This window comes from Lemur catta, chromosome 15, assembly GCF_020740605.2.
Source record: "Lemur catta isolate mLemCat1 chromosome 15, mLemCat1.pri, whole genome shotgun sequence".
NCBI classification, from domain to species: domain Eukaryota; kingdom Metazoa; phylum Chordata; class Mammalia; order Primates; family Lemuridae; genus Lemur; species Lemur catta.
This window is the reverse complement of record NC_059142.1, coordinates 9066958-9085904: the sequence shown is the minus strand read 5'-3', so window position 1 is coordinate 9085904 and position 18947 is coordinate 9066958. Positions and strand designations below refer to the sequence as shown.

Sequence of the window (18947 nt, the reverse complement as noted above, 5' to 3'; positions counted from 1 at the left end):
TGACAGCAGCCTTGGCTATCCTTTCTCAGGTCACGCAAAGCTCCTTTCAGAAAGGGCTTTCTTCTTGCTGGCCCCTTCATACCAGCCCCAACCCCCACCAGGCTGGGGCCTATTGTTGCCCGTCCCCCACTCCCCTTAATGTAACTCCAATGTTGCGCTTGGCACAGGCATTCAAACTAACCATGCACGTGTTCGCTCCCACTGCCCCAGGAGCTCCATGATGGCCGAGTTCACCTCTGTGTCCCCAGTGCCATGCAGAGCACCCAGCCCAGGATGCTGCTCAGCAGATGTTGGTTAAATGCATGAATAACTGCAAGAATGCATGAGTACGCGGATATCCCAAGGCTACAGGCAGAGAGTGACCACCGGCTGCTAAGTGGGGGGGAGGGGGCAGGTGGGATAAGGTGAGGAGAGGGTCTGCTTCACCTCCTCTCCATCATCTTCTTGAACTCCACCCGCATCAGGTAGCCCCTGCACAAGGCCTGCGTGCGCGTCATCAGTGTCACCAGCTTCTCATCTCTCATCTCCTCCAGAAGCCCCAGGAGCCCAGCTTTAAAGAACACCTGCATTAAGGGAGAGACCGGCCCTGCTTTATCATGAGCAGGCATTCACCTGGGCTCTCAGGGCCTGCTCCTGCCCCACCCCGGCCCTCGGCCCTCAGCGCCAGGTGGGAACGGCAGCAATCCGGCTCCTAGGACTTGCTTCTCGGTGGTTCTGGTCTCTGCAGTGGCCTGTCCTGGCCAGTGAGGTGGCCTGTTCTAACGTCTGTGCCAAGCCCCACCAACCCACGTGGAATGGCTCTGACAGAGCTCCTGTGCACGCAGCAAAGACAAGTCCAGAAAGTAGCCACAGAGTACAACTGTGAGCAGATTAGCAGAAGTTCCCAGATGTGTCTGCCTCACCCTCCTTCTCCACTGATTGCTTCTACTGCTCTGTGGGTTAAGCTCCCAGCCACATACACACCAGCATGGAGAGAGCTCGCTGTGCCTAGACGCAGGGCTCCCTTTCCCTGGCTATGGGGCACAGCTGGCCAGGTTGACTGGAAGAGGAAAGAGGCCTTTTCTCCAGCCAGCCAACAAGCAGCCCAGGCCGTGGGATACGTGGGGAGTCCCAGCTGCACCTGTTCGCACCTTGGTGTGGCCGAACTTGAACTGTTCCCGGTCCACGTCGATGGAGTTCAGGAGCTTCTCGGAAGCGTTCTTGCTATCGATGAACTGCCCTTCTGGGATGGCACTGGCATTGAGGATCCGGTACCTGAGGAGAGAAGAGTTTCCTGAATGGATACAACCCTGCAGAAAGACCCTGTGCCCGAGACCAGGCCTTCTAGAATGTTCTCCTGATCTGTTGGTGGTGGAAGTAGGATACCATACAGCTGGCCTGGGAGAGAGGGACAGCTAGGCTTGATTCTGGAGGCCATGGTAGGAGGGAGAGAAGCGTGAAAGAAGGAGGCCCAGCCAAGTGCACAACTGGAATTTTGCTTTCAGAGGAAATGATTCTTATCCAACTTAAAAGAGCTCTGAAATCAACTGTGACCTCAGACCTTGGTTCTTCAACCTCTGGAGGGTCCTCTCCTCTTCTCCACCCTGGATGAGGCCTGGACTTGTGGGCTCAGATGGTGGCTGGGAGAGAGAGTTGACCTACAGCCGTGGGTCTCAACTAGGGGTGATTTGGCAACGTTTGGAGACAGTTTTGATTGTCACAGCTTGGCATGGAGGGGTGTGGTTTGCTACCCGTGTCTCTGGGTGGAGGCCAGGGATGCTGCTAAAATCCTACAATGCATGGGACAGCCCCTGCAATAAAGGACGAGCTAGCCCCAGATGTCCCTAGTGGGGAGGTTGAGACATCTTATCCTAGAGTCACTCAGGCAGAGTCTGGGCCCTGGCCTTGGAGGCACTTGGGGCTGCCCAGCACTCGCTCTGGGCATGAGGCCATCCCCCCGGCAAAAGACGAGGTCCACAGAACCCCTGCGGCCTTGCGAGCTCCCCAGATGCCCAGTCCAAGGAGCACCTTAGCGGCCCTCGCAGGACAGAGTGCAAAGGAGAGCGGTGACCTACCGCTGTTTGAAGTCGGCGTAGAGGATCCGGCTGGGGAATCCTTTCCTGCAAATCCGGATGCCCTCGAGGACCCCGTTACAGCGCAGCTGGTGCATCACCAAGTAGTGATCCATGACACCTGGGGACAGAATGTCCCACGAATGTGTCTGTGGCTTTTTCACTATTTGTCTTTGGTGGTCTGAGGCACCGTGACACACTCCAGCCCACCCAGACTAGAGCCAGTGCCAGCTCCAAGGTGGAGGGGTCTCCATCGGCTGGGCCTGCCCGCAGGTCCCACAGTGGACGTAATCCCAGCCTCCCGGGGAGATGCTACTGACCATAGCCACGGGAATAAAAGCCAGAATACTGCTCTCTCCCCCGTCCGTGGCTCTTGGCTCTGTCGCGAGGCTGCGAGGGTGGCAGAGGGAGTATGGAGTGCCCCTTGCGCTTCCCATGAGATGGCTGGAGCTGCCTTCCTGCCTCTACACAGGACAGGGACGCAAAACCCACTGTGCCCTCAGTAGGGGCAGAGGGGCCCAGTAGAGGACGGAGGGCTGTGGCAGGGGACAGAGGGGTGGATGACTAGGCCGGGTCATCTGCTGATGTTCGGCACCTGCTCTGGCAGTTGGAGGAGGACACAGCTTGCGTGGATAGGGAGGAGCCCGGGACAAGCCCTCGGGGGAGGGAACACGGACGGGCACTCTAGGTAATCAGGCACAAGTCAAACTGGGACGGAGACAATTCTGTCTCGGGCCGTGTGAGGGGTTAGAGGAAGGCACCCTGGCAATGCGATGCGTCTCCTTACAGGCTAAGTTGCTGGGGAGGGCTGTGGCTTAAGCTAGCTGTGACTTAACCTTTCGGAAACTTCTGGAATGCTTGCAAGCTTCCCTGGTTGCTGTGGGGAGTGATCACTGTACAATTAGACAATTTCCAAGGCTTTTCTAGAGCTGCACTGTCTGCTACAGCACTGATTGGCCGCCTGGGGCTGTTTCCATTTAAAGGTATTGAAATTAAAAATGCATTTTCTTAGCTGCATTGGCCACATTTTGTGTAACCAGCGGCTGCCACAGTGGACAGTGCAGATATGGGTCATTTCCTTCATCCCAGAAAGCTCTATCGGGCAGTGATTCTCTAGAGAAAAAGTGGTTAAGACCAAGGAGAAAAGGTATCAGAAATTCAGAGAATGGCCAATGTGGAAAGAACCCGAGCAGTTATCTAGTTATTTCTCAGGTGACGTTCTGAGTGGTTCGAATCCCAGCTCTGCTGTGCACTTAGATGTTCTCTGCCTCTATTTATTTTATTTGTAAAATAAGGGTAATAACACAGGTGGGGCATCCCCAATCTGAACATTCAAACTCTGAAATGTTTTGAGTACCAGATGACACAAGTGGAAAATTCCATACCTGACCTCAGGGGATGGGTCACAGTCAAAACGCAGCCCTAAACTTTGTTTCATGCACACAATTATTAAAAATATTGTATAAAATTACCTTCAGGCTATGTGCATAAGGGGTATATGAAACATAAATGAATTTGGTGTTTCGACTTACATCCCAAGCCCAAGATATTATGTATACATGTAAATTTTCGAAAATCTGAAGCAATCTAAAATCCAAAACACTTCTGTTCCCAAGCATTTCAGAAAAGGGATATTCAGCCTGTGGTATCTGCTTGGTAAGGCTGTTGTGAGGAGTGAGTGAGCTAGGGTGAGTAACGAGGTTAAATAGCCCCTGACATGTGGCAGGGGGCTCGGTAGATACGACAGTTACTGTTGTCGTTTGGTGCAAGGAGGGCTGGTTAAAGACTGGGCTGAGGCCTCCATCCATCTCCACGAGAGCCAGGGGCAGGGAGAGAAGGCATGATTATAGGACAATTAACCTTTTAGAGTCAGAAGAAAACGTAAAGATCATTTTCTGTCGGGGAGACCAGAGCTGCCACTCTGTGTGCCCAGCTGTGCACCCTGTGGGACGTCAGGGCCCCAGGGGAGACTGAGGCCCAGAGAGGAGAAGGACTTTGCAAGGTGGTGGCAGAGCCCAGCCAGGACTCTCTCTGCTCCCAGGGCCCCCCAGTTTGTGCAGACACAGAATTCTGAGCTGAGTTCTCTGAGGGCTCGCTCTGGTCCTTCCTTCCAACCCAGGCTGGGGTGCTCTCTAGCAGGGCCATGGGAAGGGGCCTCCTTCGCCCTTGTACCAATGTGCAAAACTTCTAAAACGTTCCCTGCACCGTGTCCTCCTCCTTCTCCTCTGACAGCTGCGGCAGGATTTTTTTCTTTCTTACCCCTTAGTTGATCACTTCCATCCCCTCCTTTCTCCAACCACCTCAGTCTTCCCGGGCAGTTGTATTAACCATGTTTTCTAATACTCTATATTTTATGACACTTTGACATCTTGGGGCCTTGCCGACCTGGAGAGACTGCCCCTCCCAGGACTAGCGGATTCTAAGAGATAGCAAAGGATGCGCCTGCAAGCACACTTTTCCATGCAAACCAAATCCAAAGCTCTTACTCCCCCAGCCCCACCTCTGTCAGCTCTCACAGCCTCTTACACTCTGGGACAATATTCCCCTGCCCTGGTCACCCCAGTGCCAGAACCAGACAACCCAGGGCAGCTCCTGCACCTTGAAGCCTGCCGAAACTATTCAAACCTGCTGATCCCAAACCACTTGGCCTGCTCCCCACCCCGCCTCGCCCGTTCCTTCCCGTGAAAACTGCAGTGAAGGCTGTGGCCTGTGATCTCCTGTGCTCCCCGGCCCCCTGGCCCAGCCTTCGTGCTCCCCCACGTGGCCCTCCCTGGCGGACGCCCTCCTACTGAGCACTGTGAGTGACTATCTTTTCAATGGCAGTCGTCTCCTGGTCTCTTGGACTCACCACATCTGCACGATAATAAAACCTACATTTCGAAACAGCAGCGAGTCAGCCTTTGGACAGTCAACAGCACATTCAGCAGACCCCAGGCTTGCCACAAGAGGAGAGTGACAGAGTAGAGGCTGGAGCCCTGTGGCAGAGCAGAGACCCCGGGCTGGTGAAGCCCTGGAGGTTGGGCAGAGCAGCCAGCCAACCCCGTGGGTGCCTGGGGGCGGGGAAGGGGTTTGAGGTTTGACGGTGGACTGTGACTTCCAGTCCCCGCTCTGGGTGCCCTGGGGTGAGGCACTGAAGTCTCCACAATCTCCAGTCTTCTAGAAAATGGAGAGGTCACACAACCGGTGCTTTCTAAGGTGTCACCTGCGTTTCTGTGTGATAATGTATTCCCAGAAATGGGAACGAAAACAGAGAGGGAGGTGCCAGAGCAAAGGAGAAGCCAAATAAAAGGGAAAGGACTGAAATTTCACCAAAATGTACCTTCCATAAGGAAAAGTAAACCAGTGGCTGACCAAAAGCCCTGGGGGCTCCTGGGGGCGCCACTGGAACCCACGTGGTTCAGCCCACCCTTCCCACCGTCTGATGCCTGCAAGCCATTTGCTCGGACAGGAATCAGGCCACGTGCACGTCTGATTTGTGCAAATGGGCTCAGCGACAACAATGGAAACTGATTTTATTCTATACCTACGTACAAGCCAACGGTTTCATGTGATGCTTAACCAAGCAAGCAACTCTGTTCCAACACCGGAGGAGAAGCCGGCTTGCTGGGAGGAAGCACAGCATGCCCCAAACAGCCTGTATCAGAAATGATGCCGCTGCTTTTTGCCTCTGACTTAGACTTTAATTTGAACCCAACATCCACGGAAGATGCAGTTCCACTAACTATAATAGACCGGGTTATGGGGGAGTTAAAGTTTCTGGTTCTGAGTCATAATAATGATCATAATGATAATAATAACAACAACAATAACAGTTGACATCCAACGTCTACTGGGACTGGGTGTTCGCAATGTGCCCAGCGCTGCTTTAAATGCTTTACTTGTGTGTGCTCATTTAATCCTCATAACAACCTGCCAAGGTGGGTTAAATGAGTTAATATTTACAAAGTGAGCAGCCATTTTATAGGCACTTATTAAAGAAATGAATAATAAATGAAAATTCCATTTCTATCCTCGTTTTATAGACTAGAAAGCTGAGGCAGAAAGAGCTCAAGTGCTTGGTTTAGGTGAGTAACAGGTGGAGCTGGGATCTTTTTGCTCAACAATCTACACCTCTGTTCACTTGTAAAGTTGCAGAGGCAGGGTGTTTAATCATGAGCTGGGAGGCCCAAGTTCGGCAGAGAACAACTCCGCTGGCGAGTGAGCTACCCCAGAGCCACAGCTCTGTGTGACAGTTTATTTTCCTCTTTGTGACCAATGGCCCTGAAAAACAGCTGTACTACAAGAAGATTTGCACATCAACATTGGGTGACAGTTAAAGGTCTCTTCTACTGCTCAGTGTTCTGTATCTACAAATACAGTCTCTGATTCTCATTTTTCTCATCTATAAAATGGAGATCATTACACATATCTTGCAGAGCACTGTTGCAAGGATTAACGATGATAAAAAAAGTTAACTGACATACAGTATGGACTCAAAAAATCCGTTGCTATTGATGCTGTTTTATTATGGGATACCTAAGATGATTATTTGCCAAATGCAGTGGTTCGTAACTTTGGGGTAAAGGAGACCAACAGAGCCCTTTGAGAGACTTACGAAGCCAAGGATCTGACGTGCCCACATTCGTACATGCGATATTTTGGATATGACTTCATAGTAGGGGTGCCAGATATAAGATGGGATGCCGAGTTGCATTTGAATTTCAGATAAATAATGGATAATTTTTTAGTGTAATTATATCTCATATACTGCATGGGTCATACTTATACCAAGAAATTTTTCATTGTTCATCAGAAAGTAGAATTTAACATGACATCTGTTTTTTTTCCCTTATTTTTAATTTTCATGGACACAATAATTGTCCATATTTTTGGTGTACATGTGATATTTTGATACAAACATACAATGTGTAATGATCACGTCTGGGTAATTGGGGTATCTGTCACCACAAACATTTATCATTTCTTTGTGTTGGGTCCATCTAGTATTTTTATTTGCTAAATCCGGCAGCCCTATTTCTAGACTACTCTGAGAAGTGATAACGACAGTGACCCTTTCCGCGAGCACACCCACAGAATTTTGCATTCATCTCAGGGCGTCCTGTTCTGTTTGAGTGAGTAATTGGCAAGATTGGGTTGGTGCTCACCAGGAGTCTTGGTTTCGTTGGGAATCAGACACCGTACAAAGTGAGGGTGCGTGCTCCTGAGGTTGGTCATCAGTTTGTTTAAATTTTCCTGGGACACAAATTAAAACAAGCACATTTAGCAAGTGCCATCTCACTGGGCAGAAAAACAGCTGAACGTGGGAGCTGCCAAAACACGCACCCTGAACACGGCTGACACGGTCTGGAAGGAGGAGCCCTTCTTCTTGCCGCCCTTCTTGCTTCCCCCGGCGTCACCTGGAGACAGACGCAAGGACAGACACGTGTCAGATGCAACCCAGGGCGCACAGCGTGGGCTCCCTACACATCTGCTTCCAGAAACGGGAGTCCTGGTTTCCTTTTGACATAAGAGACCTGAGGTTCTGTCTGTGTGTGTTAACACGCCTCCAAACGACCTCACCTGGATCCCTGTGGCAAGGGGGTGTGTGGGCTGTGGGTGGCGTTTCCCTGGGAGTGTAACTTAGACTCTCAGCATGAAAGGAGAGTCTTTTCCTTTAGAAATCAGACCTTGGTGAGACTGAGACGTTCCTCTTAATGATCATCGTTTCTTTCATGAGTTTACGCCCTTTTATCCTTGAGTCCCTGTTTGTCACTGAATGAGGAAGCAACTGAAAGTAATAAAACGGGATTTTCTCAAGAATATTCCACACGTTGATTTTTTTTTTCTTTTCTAAATGAAAACAACCCAATTTGCCATCTTAATTTGGAGTTGGTGATATTTGGTCTACTTTTTCTGCATGGCTGAATTTTCAGATTTAGCCTCCAATACCTAATCAAGATTCAGCCGTGGGGAAAACGTTAATGCCTCACTTTCCCCTCTCTTCCTTTCACCTCACCCTCCTCGTTCCCGGGGCCCGTGTGAATCTGTGTTGGGAGAGGAGAGGCTGGAAAGCCCCTTCCCAGATCCACGCCCACACGGGGTCTGTAATGTCAGCATCTCGGCGTTCTCTCTAAGTGAGGTTGTGCGGTACGGTGACAGAGACACCCCCATCAGATGGAAAGAAAATGATTTTCTTCATCGAAGTTTACACTTATGCCCATTTATTGCATTCCTCTGCCCGAATCAATTTTTTAAATGATCTAATTATGTAACAAATGATTATATTGCATATATTTTCACACTAAAAGCATTAATTTATTAAATGTATGCATTTAAAATAGCACATAATTTAAAAACTCAATTTTGGCAACTATTTAAAAAATGTATATATTGGTACCTTAAAAACGGTAGTGGCTTGTGTAGCCACTTTTGAAGAGTTCAGTAGTTCCTCAAAAAGGTAAACATAATTATCATATGACCTAGTAATTCCACTTGTAGGTACTGTATATACCCAAGGGAACTGCCAGCGTATGCCACATGGAAACTTGTATACAAATGTTCATAGTAGCTTTACTCACAATAGCCTAGAAGTGGAGACAACCCAAATGCCTGTCAACTGGTAATTGGCTAAACAAAATGTGGTTTATTCATACCGTGGAATGTTATTTGTCTATAGAAAGAATGAAGTCCTGATACCTGCTACAACATGGACAGACCTTGAAAACATTAGCCCTAGTAAAAGAAACCAGACACACAAGGCCACATAGTGCATAATTCAATTTATAGGAAATGTCCAGGATAGGCACATCCATAGAGACAGAAAGTAGATGAATGCGTGGTTGCTGGAGGCTGGGGATGGGAATGCAGAGTGACTACTCGTGGGTTACAGGGGTGATAGGAATGTTCTCGAATTAGATAGTGGTGATGGTCACACAACCTTGTGAATATACTAAAAACCACTAAAGGTTTTAAAGGGTGAATTTTACCATATGTGAATTATATCTCAACGAAATGCCATCCAACAATGTGATGTTGGCTATCTTGTCCACTGAGGGGTCCTATGTACCACTGTAGAACCCAATCTCTTAAGGAGGAGGGGGAGGAAGAAAAATGGAGAGCAAAGACAGACACATACAGCAAGCTCAACCTGGAGCTTGTGTTGACTATGGTTCTTCATGAGCAGCTCTGGGTTATGAGTAATTACACAGAGCTTTCCACAGGAAGGAAAATAATGAAATTTTACCTGCTTCTGCACCAGCATAGTTGGAGAAAAGGAAGGAGAGCAGCTTCAGTGAAGACTTCTGGTACAGCCCGACCACGGTCTCGTTCAGGGGGTCCTTGTTCTTGTCAAGCCAGCCAGTGATGTTGTAGTCCACGGTGCCGGCGTAGTGCACCAGCGAGAAGTGGGCCTCAGCCTTGCCTTTGGCAGGCTTGGGCTTCTGGAAGTTGTTGGACTTTCCAAGATGCTGGTCATACAGCTTGTTCTTGAAGGAGGTGTCTGTTGCCTTGGGGAACATGCACTCCTCTTCCAGGATGGAGAAGATGCCCATTGGCTGGAAAGAGGATAACAGAGACTCTGCTTCCACACTTAATAGTACCTGTCAAGGGCTCCACAGTCTGGAGAAACCAAAAGAGAACTTCTTGGGTGCTCTCACTCTGGTATTGGCAGTGCTGGGATGTAGGCTCTGTGAGAGCAAGGCTCTTGTTCCTTTTGGTGGATGACCAAACAGTGCTAGACATATAGTACGTGCTTAAGTAATATTTTTTGAGTAAAAGAACATAGAATGAAAGTATCGGTATATAAATGAAGCTCACTTTTAGCACTAGATTTACCCAAAAAGTAAAGTTACTTACATAGCCGTAAAGTAATATGAGTAATATTTTGAACAATAATGTCTGGATATTTCAGTAGTTACCTTAGGAAGATAGACTCATTCCAATACGAACTGTGCTCGAAAGGTCATGAGAATTCCTTTTTCAAAAAGTTAATGTTATCTCCTGTTTTCATAGCAACATCCTTCCAAGAACTGCACCCATTGTCCGATGATCCCTTCTCCTTGGATCTTTGGGCAAGTCAAATAGGTAAGAAATGCCACTGTCCTTGTTGGGGTTCCACTCACATTCTTTGGGTAACTGAGCCCTTGGGTTTTAACTACTTCTGCACCTCTCTAGGTGTTAGAAGAGAGCTGGGGCACTCACCCTCTCGGCACAATGGGACCAGTCATCTACCTGAAGGCTCACAGCCTGGGGGCAGAGCACCAGGAGCACCAACATCTTAGCAGAGAAAGGTCAGAGCAACAAGATGGGGGTCCTAACTGAGGAGGAGCTGTCCCTGGTGAGTAGCATTTCTCTACCTTCTCGATGAGCTCGATGCAGGCAGCCAGGTCCATGCCGAAGTCGATGAACTCCCACTCGATGCCTTCCTTCTTGTACTCCTCCTGCTCCAGCACAAACATGTGGTGGTTGAAAAACTGTTGCAGTTTCTCGTTGGTGAAGTTGATGCACAGCTGCTCCAGGCTGTTGAACTGGGCGTTTCAAATACCAAAGAGTTTGAGTGAGTTAGGAAACCACATTGGGGATTCAGCAAAGCAGGTGACAAAGTAGAAGGATCTTTTCCTTCCAATTGTTTTACCCAAACCACGCACATCAAAGATCTCAAAGCCAGCGATGTCCAGGACCCCGATGAAGTACTGCCTGGGCTGCTTGGTGTCCAGCTGCTGGTTGATGCGGGTGACCATCCACAGGAACATCTTCTCGTAGATGGCTTTGGCCAGAGCACCCACCGAGTTGGTCACCTTAAAGAAAGATCACCCACTCAACACTCCAATTAGTGTTTTTATGGCTGCGTGAAGTTGAAATAGGAAATTGACATCTTGAAGGTCAAAAGCAGTTGATAAATTGGCAATTTCATATAGTTCAACATAATATTAAATATTTCTTGAGGTGTGTGCTCAGCTCATGACATTCCCCTTTCTCTGAGAACTATCTCATTTGTAAAGACAGTTTTCTAATGTCCATGGTTATAACATATGACTCCAGCCCCTGGCCACACTTAATCAGACCAGAGATGAACTTGATCCAGGCTGGGGTAATTGAAGTGTCTTTCCTGAGAATCTGGAATTGGGATCAAAAGACACTGGTTTCAGTCTCAGGGTGAGGCTGGAAACACAGAGACATAAACTTGGGAGCTATGGGGTGGCCGTGGGCAGGAGAGGTGGAGAAAGTTTATCTGCCCAGCAAGGGCACAACAGAGCAGGGAGAGGACAGCCATGAGCCGCAGAGAAGGGGCTGGAGGGAAGCTGCCTGGCTCGGAGGGTTCTGCATTGCCTGGCTCCAGGCCCTCATGCTGTCCAATGGGCACTCTTTGATTTGCATGCCTTGATTTACCCCTGAGGCCTAAAATGAATTCCCCTTAATGCTGAAGCTAGTTTCATATGCATTTCTGATACCTGCAACAGAAAGAACTTTAACATGATGGGTGAGGACAATTACAAAATGCCTCAATCAACTGGATTGAGCGCACCACCATTACCTGCTGGACATTTTGCCCTTTAGTGACATATTCATTCCCAACCTTCACCCGTGGACAGCACAGGCCTTTCAGCATTTCTGCTGAATTCAGACCCATGAGATATCCGGCTTTGTCAGCCACTGAAAGAAGAGGAGAAATGGCATCATGCAAAAACAGCAGCTGCTCAAGTGTCCACTCAAGCCCTGGCTCCTCCCAGAAATATTTTCTATAATTCTTTTTGATATTTTCGTGTTCTCGGATGTATACCAGGCCTGGGCTTGTCCAACAAAGCTTCAATCCCATAGTCCAGGGGCTTGTGGTTCTCATGAATTTCCTATTAGCCTCCTAGATACAGCCTTGAACAATGATAGGTTTCTTGGTTGATCTTGATCTACTGATATTTCAATTTCATAAAAAATATTAATTACATAGCAACATTGGAGTCTGATAATACATTCAAATGGTATATGAGTAAAGGAGGCCTCATTTGGGCAGCTGGCAATATACATTAGGCACCTTCCAAATTTATGTAAAGTGCCATGCTAATAGCTGAGAGAGAAGTATGCAACCTTGACCCTGCTTTCAAGTGTTTGCAGATGGTCACAAGCAGTTGAATGTTGGCAGTTTCATGTAGTTCACAGGCTATATCATTTTGTATCTCTCAGTGGACATTCATTGACTTTGGGATGGACCTGGCTGTCTACATTGAGCTCATCAAGAAGGTAGAGAAATATTCCTCCCCAGGAACAGCTCCTCCTTGGTTTGGACCCTCACCTCATTTCTATCTGGGGAGATAAGTTAATAAAAATCCAGGATGGTATTTGTTCAGTACTTAAGCAGAGGTCAAAGGTGTGCTTTACTCTTTGTTCAAACTATCTCCTCTTCCTGCTTTGCCCATTTAGGCGAATGGTACCATTATTCTTCTAATAGTCACTTCAACTTGACAGCTTGGGGTGATATATCCCCCTGTCCTAACCCTGACATGCCTGTGTTCAGACAGACACCAAGTCCTGCTCATCTCACTCTCAAAATAGCTGGCCTCGCCACCGTTTCCGACAGTTGCAGCACAGTATCACGGCAAAGAGCCTGGGCTCTCAAGTCAGACTGCCTGGATTCAGATCTTGGTTTTGCTTCTTTGTACCTCAGTTTTGTCATCTATAAAATGGGGGACCGTGACAGTACCCATGTTACAGGGCTGTCGTGAAGCATGCCTGGTGCGAATGTTAACTTGGATTGGTATCATCACTCATGTCACTGGAGCTCAGGCCCTGATTAGAGCCCTCCACTTTCTCTCCTAAACACTGAAAACACGGCTGCTGGGGCTGGAAGAGGGTCTGGGACGCCTCACCCCCACCCCCTGGGGAGGTGTGTCAATACAACCCCCCCCTTGCTGAGGAGCCTGGTGGCACTTTTTTCTAAGGTTCCCTACTCTCGGTGAGCCTGGCTGCTGACAGATTAATTTCGGGTTGTCCACATTATTTCCCAGTATCAGTGGCTTCTGTGGCCTACCATATACATTCTAAACCATTCATCCTGGCACTCAAGGCCTTCCCGAACATCTCTTACCAATCCACTGCACATATCCTCTTTTATAGTAAAAGTAGACCTCGCTCTGTCCCTCGGTCCCCATCACATTCCTTCCTCTGCTCCCTTGCTCATGACATTTCTTCTGCCTGGACTGGCCTCTCCCCCAGGTCACTCAGAATCCTACTCATCCTTCAAAGTCCAAGTCAGTGCCCCTTCCTCTAGGAAGACTTCCCTGATTACCCCAGTCAGAAGCGTTTCCTGAGTCAACACTTGGAGTTTCTCCCTTGTTGGTTAGCGCCCCCTAGTGTACATGCCATGTATAATCTCCTTCCCTGGAGGGTGGGAGGGGCCTGTGACTGTCATGGGATATCACTCCCATAATGAGGTTACTGCTCAATTGACTCTGAATTAATGAGAAGGGAGATTATCCCAGGCAGACCTAACCTAATCAGATGAGCCTTTATAGGATACTGATGAGGTCATGTAGATTTTCCTGGCCTTTAATTCATGGCTATAGTTCCCGTTTATTGCCTGAGGTTTTAAAACACACTGCTTTACATACTGTGGGGATGTAATCAAAAGGTAGAACTGGCTGGGCTCGGTGGCTCACGCCTGTAATTCTAGCACTCCGGGAGGCCGAGGCAGGTGGATCTCTCAAGGTCAGGAGCTCGAGACCAGCCTGAGCAAGAGCCAGACCCCGTCTCTACTAAAAATAGAAAGAAATTATCTGGCCAACTAAAAATATATATAGAAAAAAAATTAGCCGGGCATGGTGGTGCATGCCTGTAGTCCCAGCTACTCAGGAGGCTGAGGCAGTAGGATCGCTTGAACCCAGGAGTTTGAGGCTGCTGTGAGCTAGGCTGATACCATGGCATTCACTCTAGCCTGGGCAACATAGCGAGACTCTGTCTCAAAAAAAAAAAAAAAAAAAAAAGGTAGAACTACCATGGACTAGCCATGTTGCCAGGCTTTTATTCAAGGAGCTTGTAAGATGCATTGTGAGGGACAAGAAGTCCAGCAAGTAGGACATACAGGGGGTGGATCTGTCCCCTTTCCACTGCCCTGGGCTCTATTTCCAGGCCGCTTAGGGAGGAGGCCCAGGGCAATGGTGGGACCAGCAGGTGAGAGTTACGGGAAGGAAGTTTGTTTACCAGATCTTGGTTCAGGGTCAAGTTCAACAGATCTCAGGGGTGGAAGTGATGAGAGGAAGAAAACTTGGCCCTCACTTTACCAAGGCCCTCATTTTAGGCCTGAAAGATTAGGACTCTACTCTAGACATTAATAATGATATGTGCAGAGAGAAAGTGAAGTTAACAATATTCTCTCATTGAAGTTCACCTTAAAGAAACAGGTAAACTGAGATGGTGAAAGATGGAGTGCTTGGTGATTATTCATTTATGAGAATGATGCTTTTTAGTTTTCAAGGATTCCCCACTGTAGGAGCCCTTGACTGAGTGAGTGGACTTCCCCAGAGTGTGTACAATGAGCTTCAGGCAACCCAAATTCAGTTTACATAATTTTGGAAGAGCAGCTCTTGAAATGAACGCAGTTTCTCTCCCGTGGCCCAGTCCACGCATGAACTCAGGCGGAGAGTCCAACCCCAGCCCACTTCCCAGATGTGGTTACCTTCGGTGCCATCTGGCTCTGCCTGCTCCTCCCGCTGCTTCTGCTTGAATTTCATGTTTCCGTAGTGCATCACGGCTCCCGTCAGCTTGTAGATGCCAACTTTCTCCTCTGAGCTGAAGCCCAGGATGTCAATGGCGCTCTGAGAGAGAAATGACAGCCATCACAGTAGGGCTCGGGGATCCATGTGCAGCTGGTTCCTGGCCTTACCTTTTCTTTTGTTTAGTACATGAGAAAGCATGTACTAAATAAAAGTTAGGGGTTGAAGATCATTTGTTTAACACGTTTGTGTGGTTGGATGGAAATTATGGGAGGAAAATGTGAATTATTGGTCTTATCCCATAAAATAAGAATTGACTATAATCTTTTCCCACTGTGCATAGATTTGAGGGCTTTTTTTCTGGAGGAGGGTATTGGGAACCAGCGCATGATACTGAGAGAAGGAAATGCCATGGGTAGTGTCTGAGAAACAGTGCCCAACAGCTGGAGAGTCTGCTTTTGGGGTCCAGGAATTCCGGTGTTGTTCAGACTCAAGACAATAAGCCTTATAGAACATTAGATTGGGAAGAGAAGACCATCGAAGATAGTAACAACATTTTTCAAATGAAATGATAAAGGGGTAAACATTTGCAGAGCCCTTTCTATGTGCTAGGCACTGGGTAGGCACCATCTGTATGGTATTTCATTATATCTCCATTAGGACCCTCTAGGTGTACAGATTTTTCCGAATTTCTAGGTGAAGAACTGAGGTTCTGTGAGGGTAAATAACCGGCCCCAGGTCACACAGGGAGAATGTGGTAAGCCTGGGGACTGGAGATATAAAGAGCTGAGTCACTTCAAATCCTACAGTAGTTGCTGGTTTGGTTTTGTAACCACTCTGCCCATCTTCTACTATAAAAGTTTCAACTACAAACATCCTTCTCTGGGGTATATGTGTTGATTATGCAGCAGGGTTTGTAGCCCATTGGAACATATCTGGACATGTCTGGTGAGCTGGTAGGATAGACCTAGTACATCAGCAGGATGGTATGGAAGAATGAGGCACCCCCGCAGCAGCGCCCCCTTTGGGGAGGAAGAGCCATGTCAAGAGCTGACTGATAGGGGAGAGATTCTGAGCCCATCATGGCCATCCCTTGAATCCAGATCCCATCTCAGGGAGGCATATCTTTGTCCTAGGGAGGCATCGCTGTAGATTAAAAGAGAAAGAATTCCTTCACTAAACACTGAGAGGAGCCAGGTGAGAGCATTCCTGCCAGGCGAGCCTCTTGGAGAACGTCATCTTTGGAGGAGGAGAGCGTTCTCCCTCTGCTTGGCCACCAACCATCACCCAGGAGAAGCTCCGCAAGAGGCAGGAGCAACAGCAGCACCTGGCAGCAAAGCATCTACAGTGAGGACATGAGACACCTCTGGTGACTTAGAATTCCTTAGAAGGACCTTTCTTGGGGGCTGGAGGCCTTGCATCAGCCATTAGCCTGGCCCTTTCTGTGCTTACAAATTAATGAAGACTGGGGAAACACGTTTAAAAATATATAACAACTGTTAAATTAAATTTGGTCTAAGTCTGCCACCGTATGTGGTGAACTATAATCTCACTTAGTACATAAACAAACTATAACCTAACTAAGACTATATTCTTGTACCAAATAGCTGAGTCTCAGCCAATCACAGGCTGCCAACTGATCAGACCATGTCCATACAGGACAAAGGCCTCCAAACACCATGCTCAAAAAAGGCAAATGTGGAGCTGTAACCAATCAAGCTGCTCTGTGCGTCACTCCCTTTTTCTGTCTATAAATACTGCCTGCCCGCCTTGCTGGGTGGAGCTCTCTGAACCTCTCCTGGTTCTGAGTGCCATCTGATTCATGAATCATTCTTTGCTCAGATAACCTCTGCTAAATTTAATTTGGCTAAAGTTTTTCTTTTAACATAACTAGAATTTAAGATAACTGAAATTTCTTTGATTATGAACATTTTTTATTTGCCTTAAAACAATTAGCATCACCTGGAAATGTCACCAAATGAAGGCTAAGAAGCTAGTCATGGGGCACTGTCTCTATGAACAAGACCCCTTTCCACAAGCTCTTGCAGCTTCGATGAGGGTAGAGCCAGCACAGGTGGAGATGAATTGCTCAGAGACAGTATATTCTAATGAAAAATGCAAGTTCTGGGGTTAGGCGGACCTGGTTTTAAACACTCTGTCGTTTACAAACTGTGTCTTCAGGAAAATTACGTACTTTTCTGAGACTCAGCTTCCACATTTGTGAAATGGGGACAATAGTGGTACCTATGCCAGAGGTGCTTTTGAGGCTAAAATGAGATAATACAGGTAAAGCCATTTGTCTCAGTGCCTGCCGCATGTAAATGCTCAACAGAGTTAGATATTATTCTTATTATTATGATTATTAATCCTGCAGCTACCCTCCAAAGATAAAGGCCACAGGCCTGACAGGTATACTGAGGAAGTGGGTGTCTTAGGTGAGCCTAAGGTGGTAGGTAGAAAAATGGAGAGAGTGGTACAGAGTGGGCTTTTCTCCTGCTTTGTGTGTTTTTTTTTTTTTTTTGTATTTTCTAAATTTTCTTGAATAACCATGTAGATGGCTTTGTAACTTGAAAATTGCCAACAAATGTTAAAGACCCTATAAATGCAAAAATTTATTATAATTAAAATGTTGGCAAATAGAACTGAAGGCCTATTTTGGGGAATCTTCTGGATTTCAATTTTGGAATCTTACATAGTGGAGCCAAGTAGGGAGGGGGCCAATCTTACACATTCTCTGAGCTCTTGATCTCTGAGATCTTGGGTCTAATCATGCATTATGCCTGGATCCCAGTTTTCCCACTAGTCCACCAAGTGCCTCTCAGTCCACAAGCTCGACAATTCTATATGTAAACACACAAAGAAATAACAGGCTTACATCAGTTGCCAACAGTTCTTCGCTGTCATCAATGCTGGCCACTGTGACCTCGCCTTGGCTCACGAAGGGGAAATCGAAGGGGTTGGTGGAAATCAGAAGCAGGTCTGTGAAACACAAGACCCCTTTAACATCTTATGAACAACTTATCCTGGGGTTTCGTGCAATGTTGCTTATTTTGAAGATAAGAATGCTATCTGGAGGGCTTACCAATTAGTTCTGGCTTCTTGTTTGACATGATTTGGTAAAAAATATGGTAGCTTCTCTCACTGGATAACTGAAATGTCACTCTGGATTTTTCTAAGAGATCTAAGGTAACAAAAAAATAATGTGATTTCAGGTTCCTGAGAGATGACTTTGTGGTCACATACCAAGGTTATTTGTAGAATGTCTGGACTCACAGGTTTCAATATCCGCTGATGCTAGCTTCCCTGTGGCTCCAAAATGAATCCGAATGAACTTCCCCTGTTCAATAGCAGGTGGACAAATAGTACGGTTATTTGACTCATATGATTCTGTGGCTGGCCTCCATGGGTGCTAGCACAGATGGCTGGGAAGTGATGCCAGAGCATGAGTACTTCCCTCCTCTCTGTTTGCCAGCACCTGGAGTTCCCAAGCTGGGTCAGCCATGACTCAGGTAGCTCTACTCAAGCACCTGGTCCTGTTCCCACAGCTTAGGGGATGCCCGCGGTTTCCCTCTCTGACTCTTTTCCTGGGACCACTTCATTCTTGACTGCTTCCTTGGTTTTCATCTCACTCTGTTATATCTGGATTCTCAAACTCTTCATAATGCCTTTGAGTTGATAACCTGGTTGTATTGTCTGTCTGATATTTTTTGGGGAGGTGAAATTTTATGTGTGTGTGTGTGCCCCCTTCTTACATTATCTGCTTAATTGGTTCTCTACCACACTGTCAGCAAATTTCGGGACAAAAATATTGCCTTACTTGTTCACCCACAGAGTCTGAAACGCGGTCTGTACTCAGTAGTATTCTCAATATTTTCTGAAGGAAGCCTAGGAAAAGTTAGTGAAGGGTCAGTGGAGATATGTGTGAATTGCAAGTGTTGGGTCTTCAGTATTTTTAGCTGCTTAATGGAAGTCGATGGAAGTCACCCCTAGCCTGCGAATGTTTGGAAGGTGGAGGGAGGAACAGAATAACTAGAATGATTGTGACTTCTGGGTCAGGGACAAGAGGAGAGGTCTATGAACTAAATGAGAGGGGGTATTAATAGGAGTGCTTGAAGGTATGTCTTCCACTTTACGCTGGTGTCAGGTTAGCGCAATAACTAACTTGGTCCAGGCATGTGTAACACACCTTGGCCATGTAACATGGCCCCCAGACCTC

General features: G+C 47.4%; 1 protein-coding gene across 1 annotated transcript in view; it reads right to left on the bottom strand.

Moving 5' to 3' along the window:
* MYH13 (myosin heavy chain 13) overlaps window positions 1–18947 on the bottom strand; it is a 63149-nt gene that overhangs the window by 23794 nt on the left and 20408 nt on the right. The window contains exons 8-20 of the mRNA XM_045525252.1: window positions 18005–18068; window positions 17814–17912; window positions 17607–17710; window positions 14695–14833; window positions 11563–11681; window positions 10676–10825; window positions 10385–10555; window positions 9274–9583; window positions 7374–7447; window positions 7196–7283; window positions 2055–2172; window positions 1131–1254; window positions 427–563 (exon numbers count right to left, since the gene is read on the bottom strand). Of these exons, the coding sequence (XP_045381208.1) occupies window positions 427–563; window positions 1131–1254; window positions 2055–2172; window positions 7196–7283; window positions 7374–7447; window positions 9274–9583; window positions 10385–10555; window positions 10676–10825; window positions 11563–11681; window positions 14695–14833; window positions 17607–17710; window positions 17814–17912; window positions 18005–18068 (1697 nt within the window). The remainder of the gene's footprint in view (window positions 1–426; window positions 564–1130; window positions 1255–2054; window positions 2173–7195; window positions 7284–7373; window positions 7448–9273; window positions 9584–10384; window positions 10556–10675; window positions 10826–11562; window positions 11682–14694; window positions 14834–17606; window positions 17711–17813; window positions 17913–18004; window positions 18069–18947) is intronic.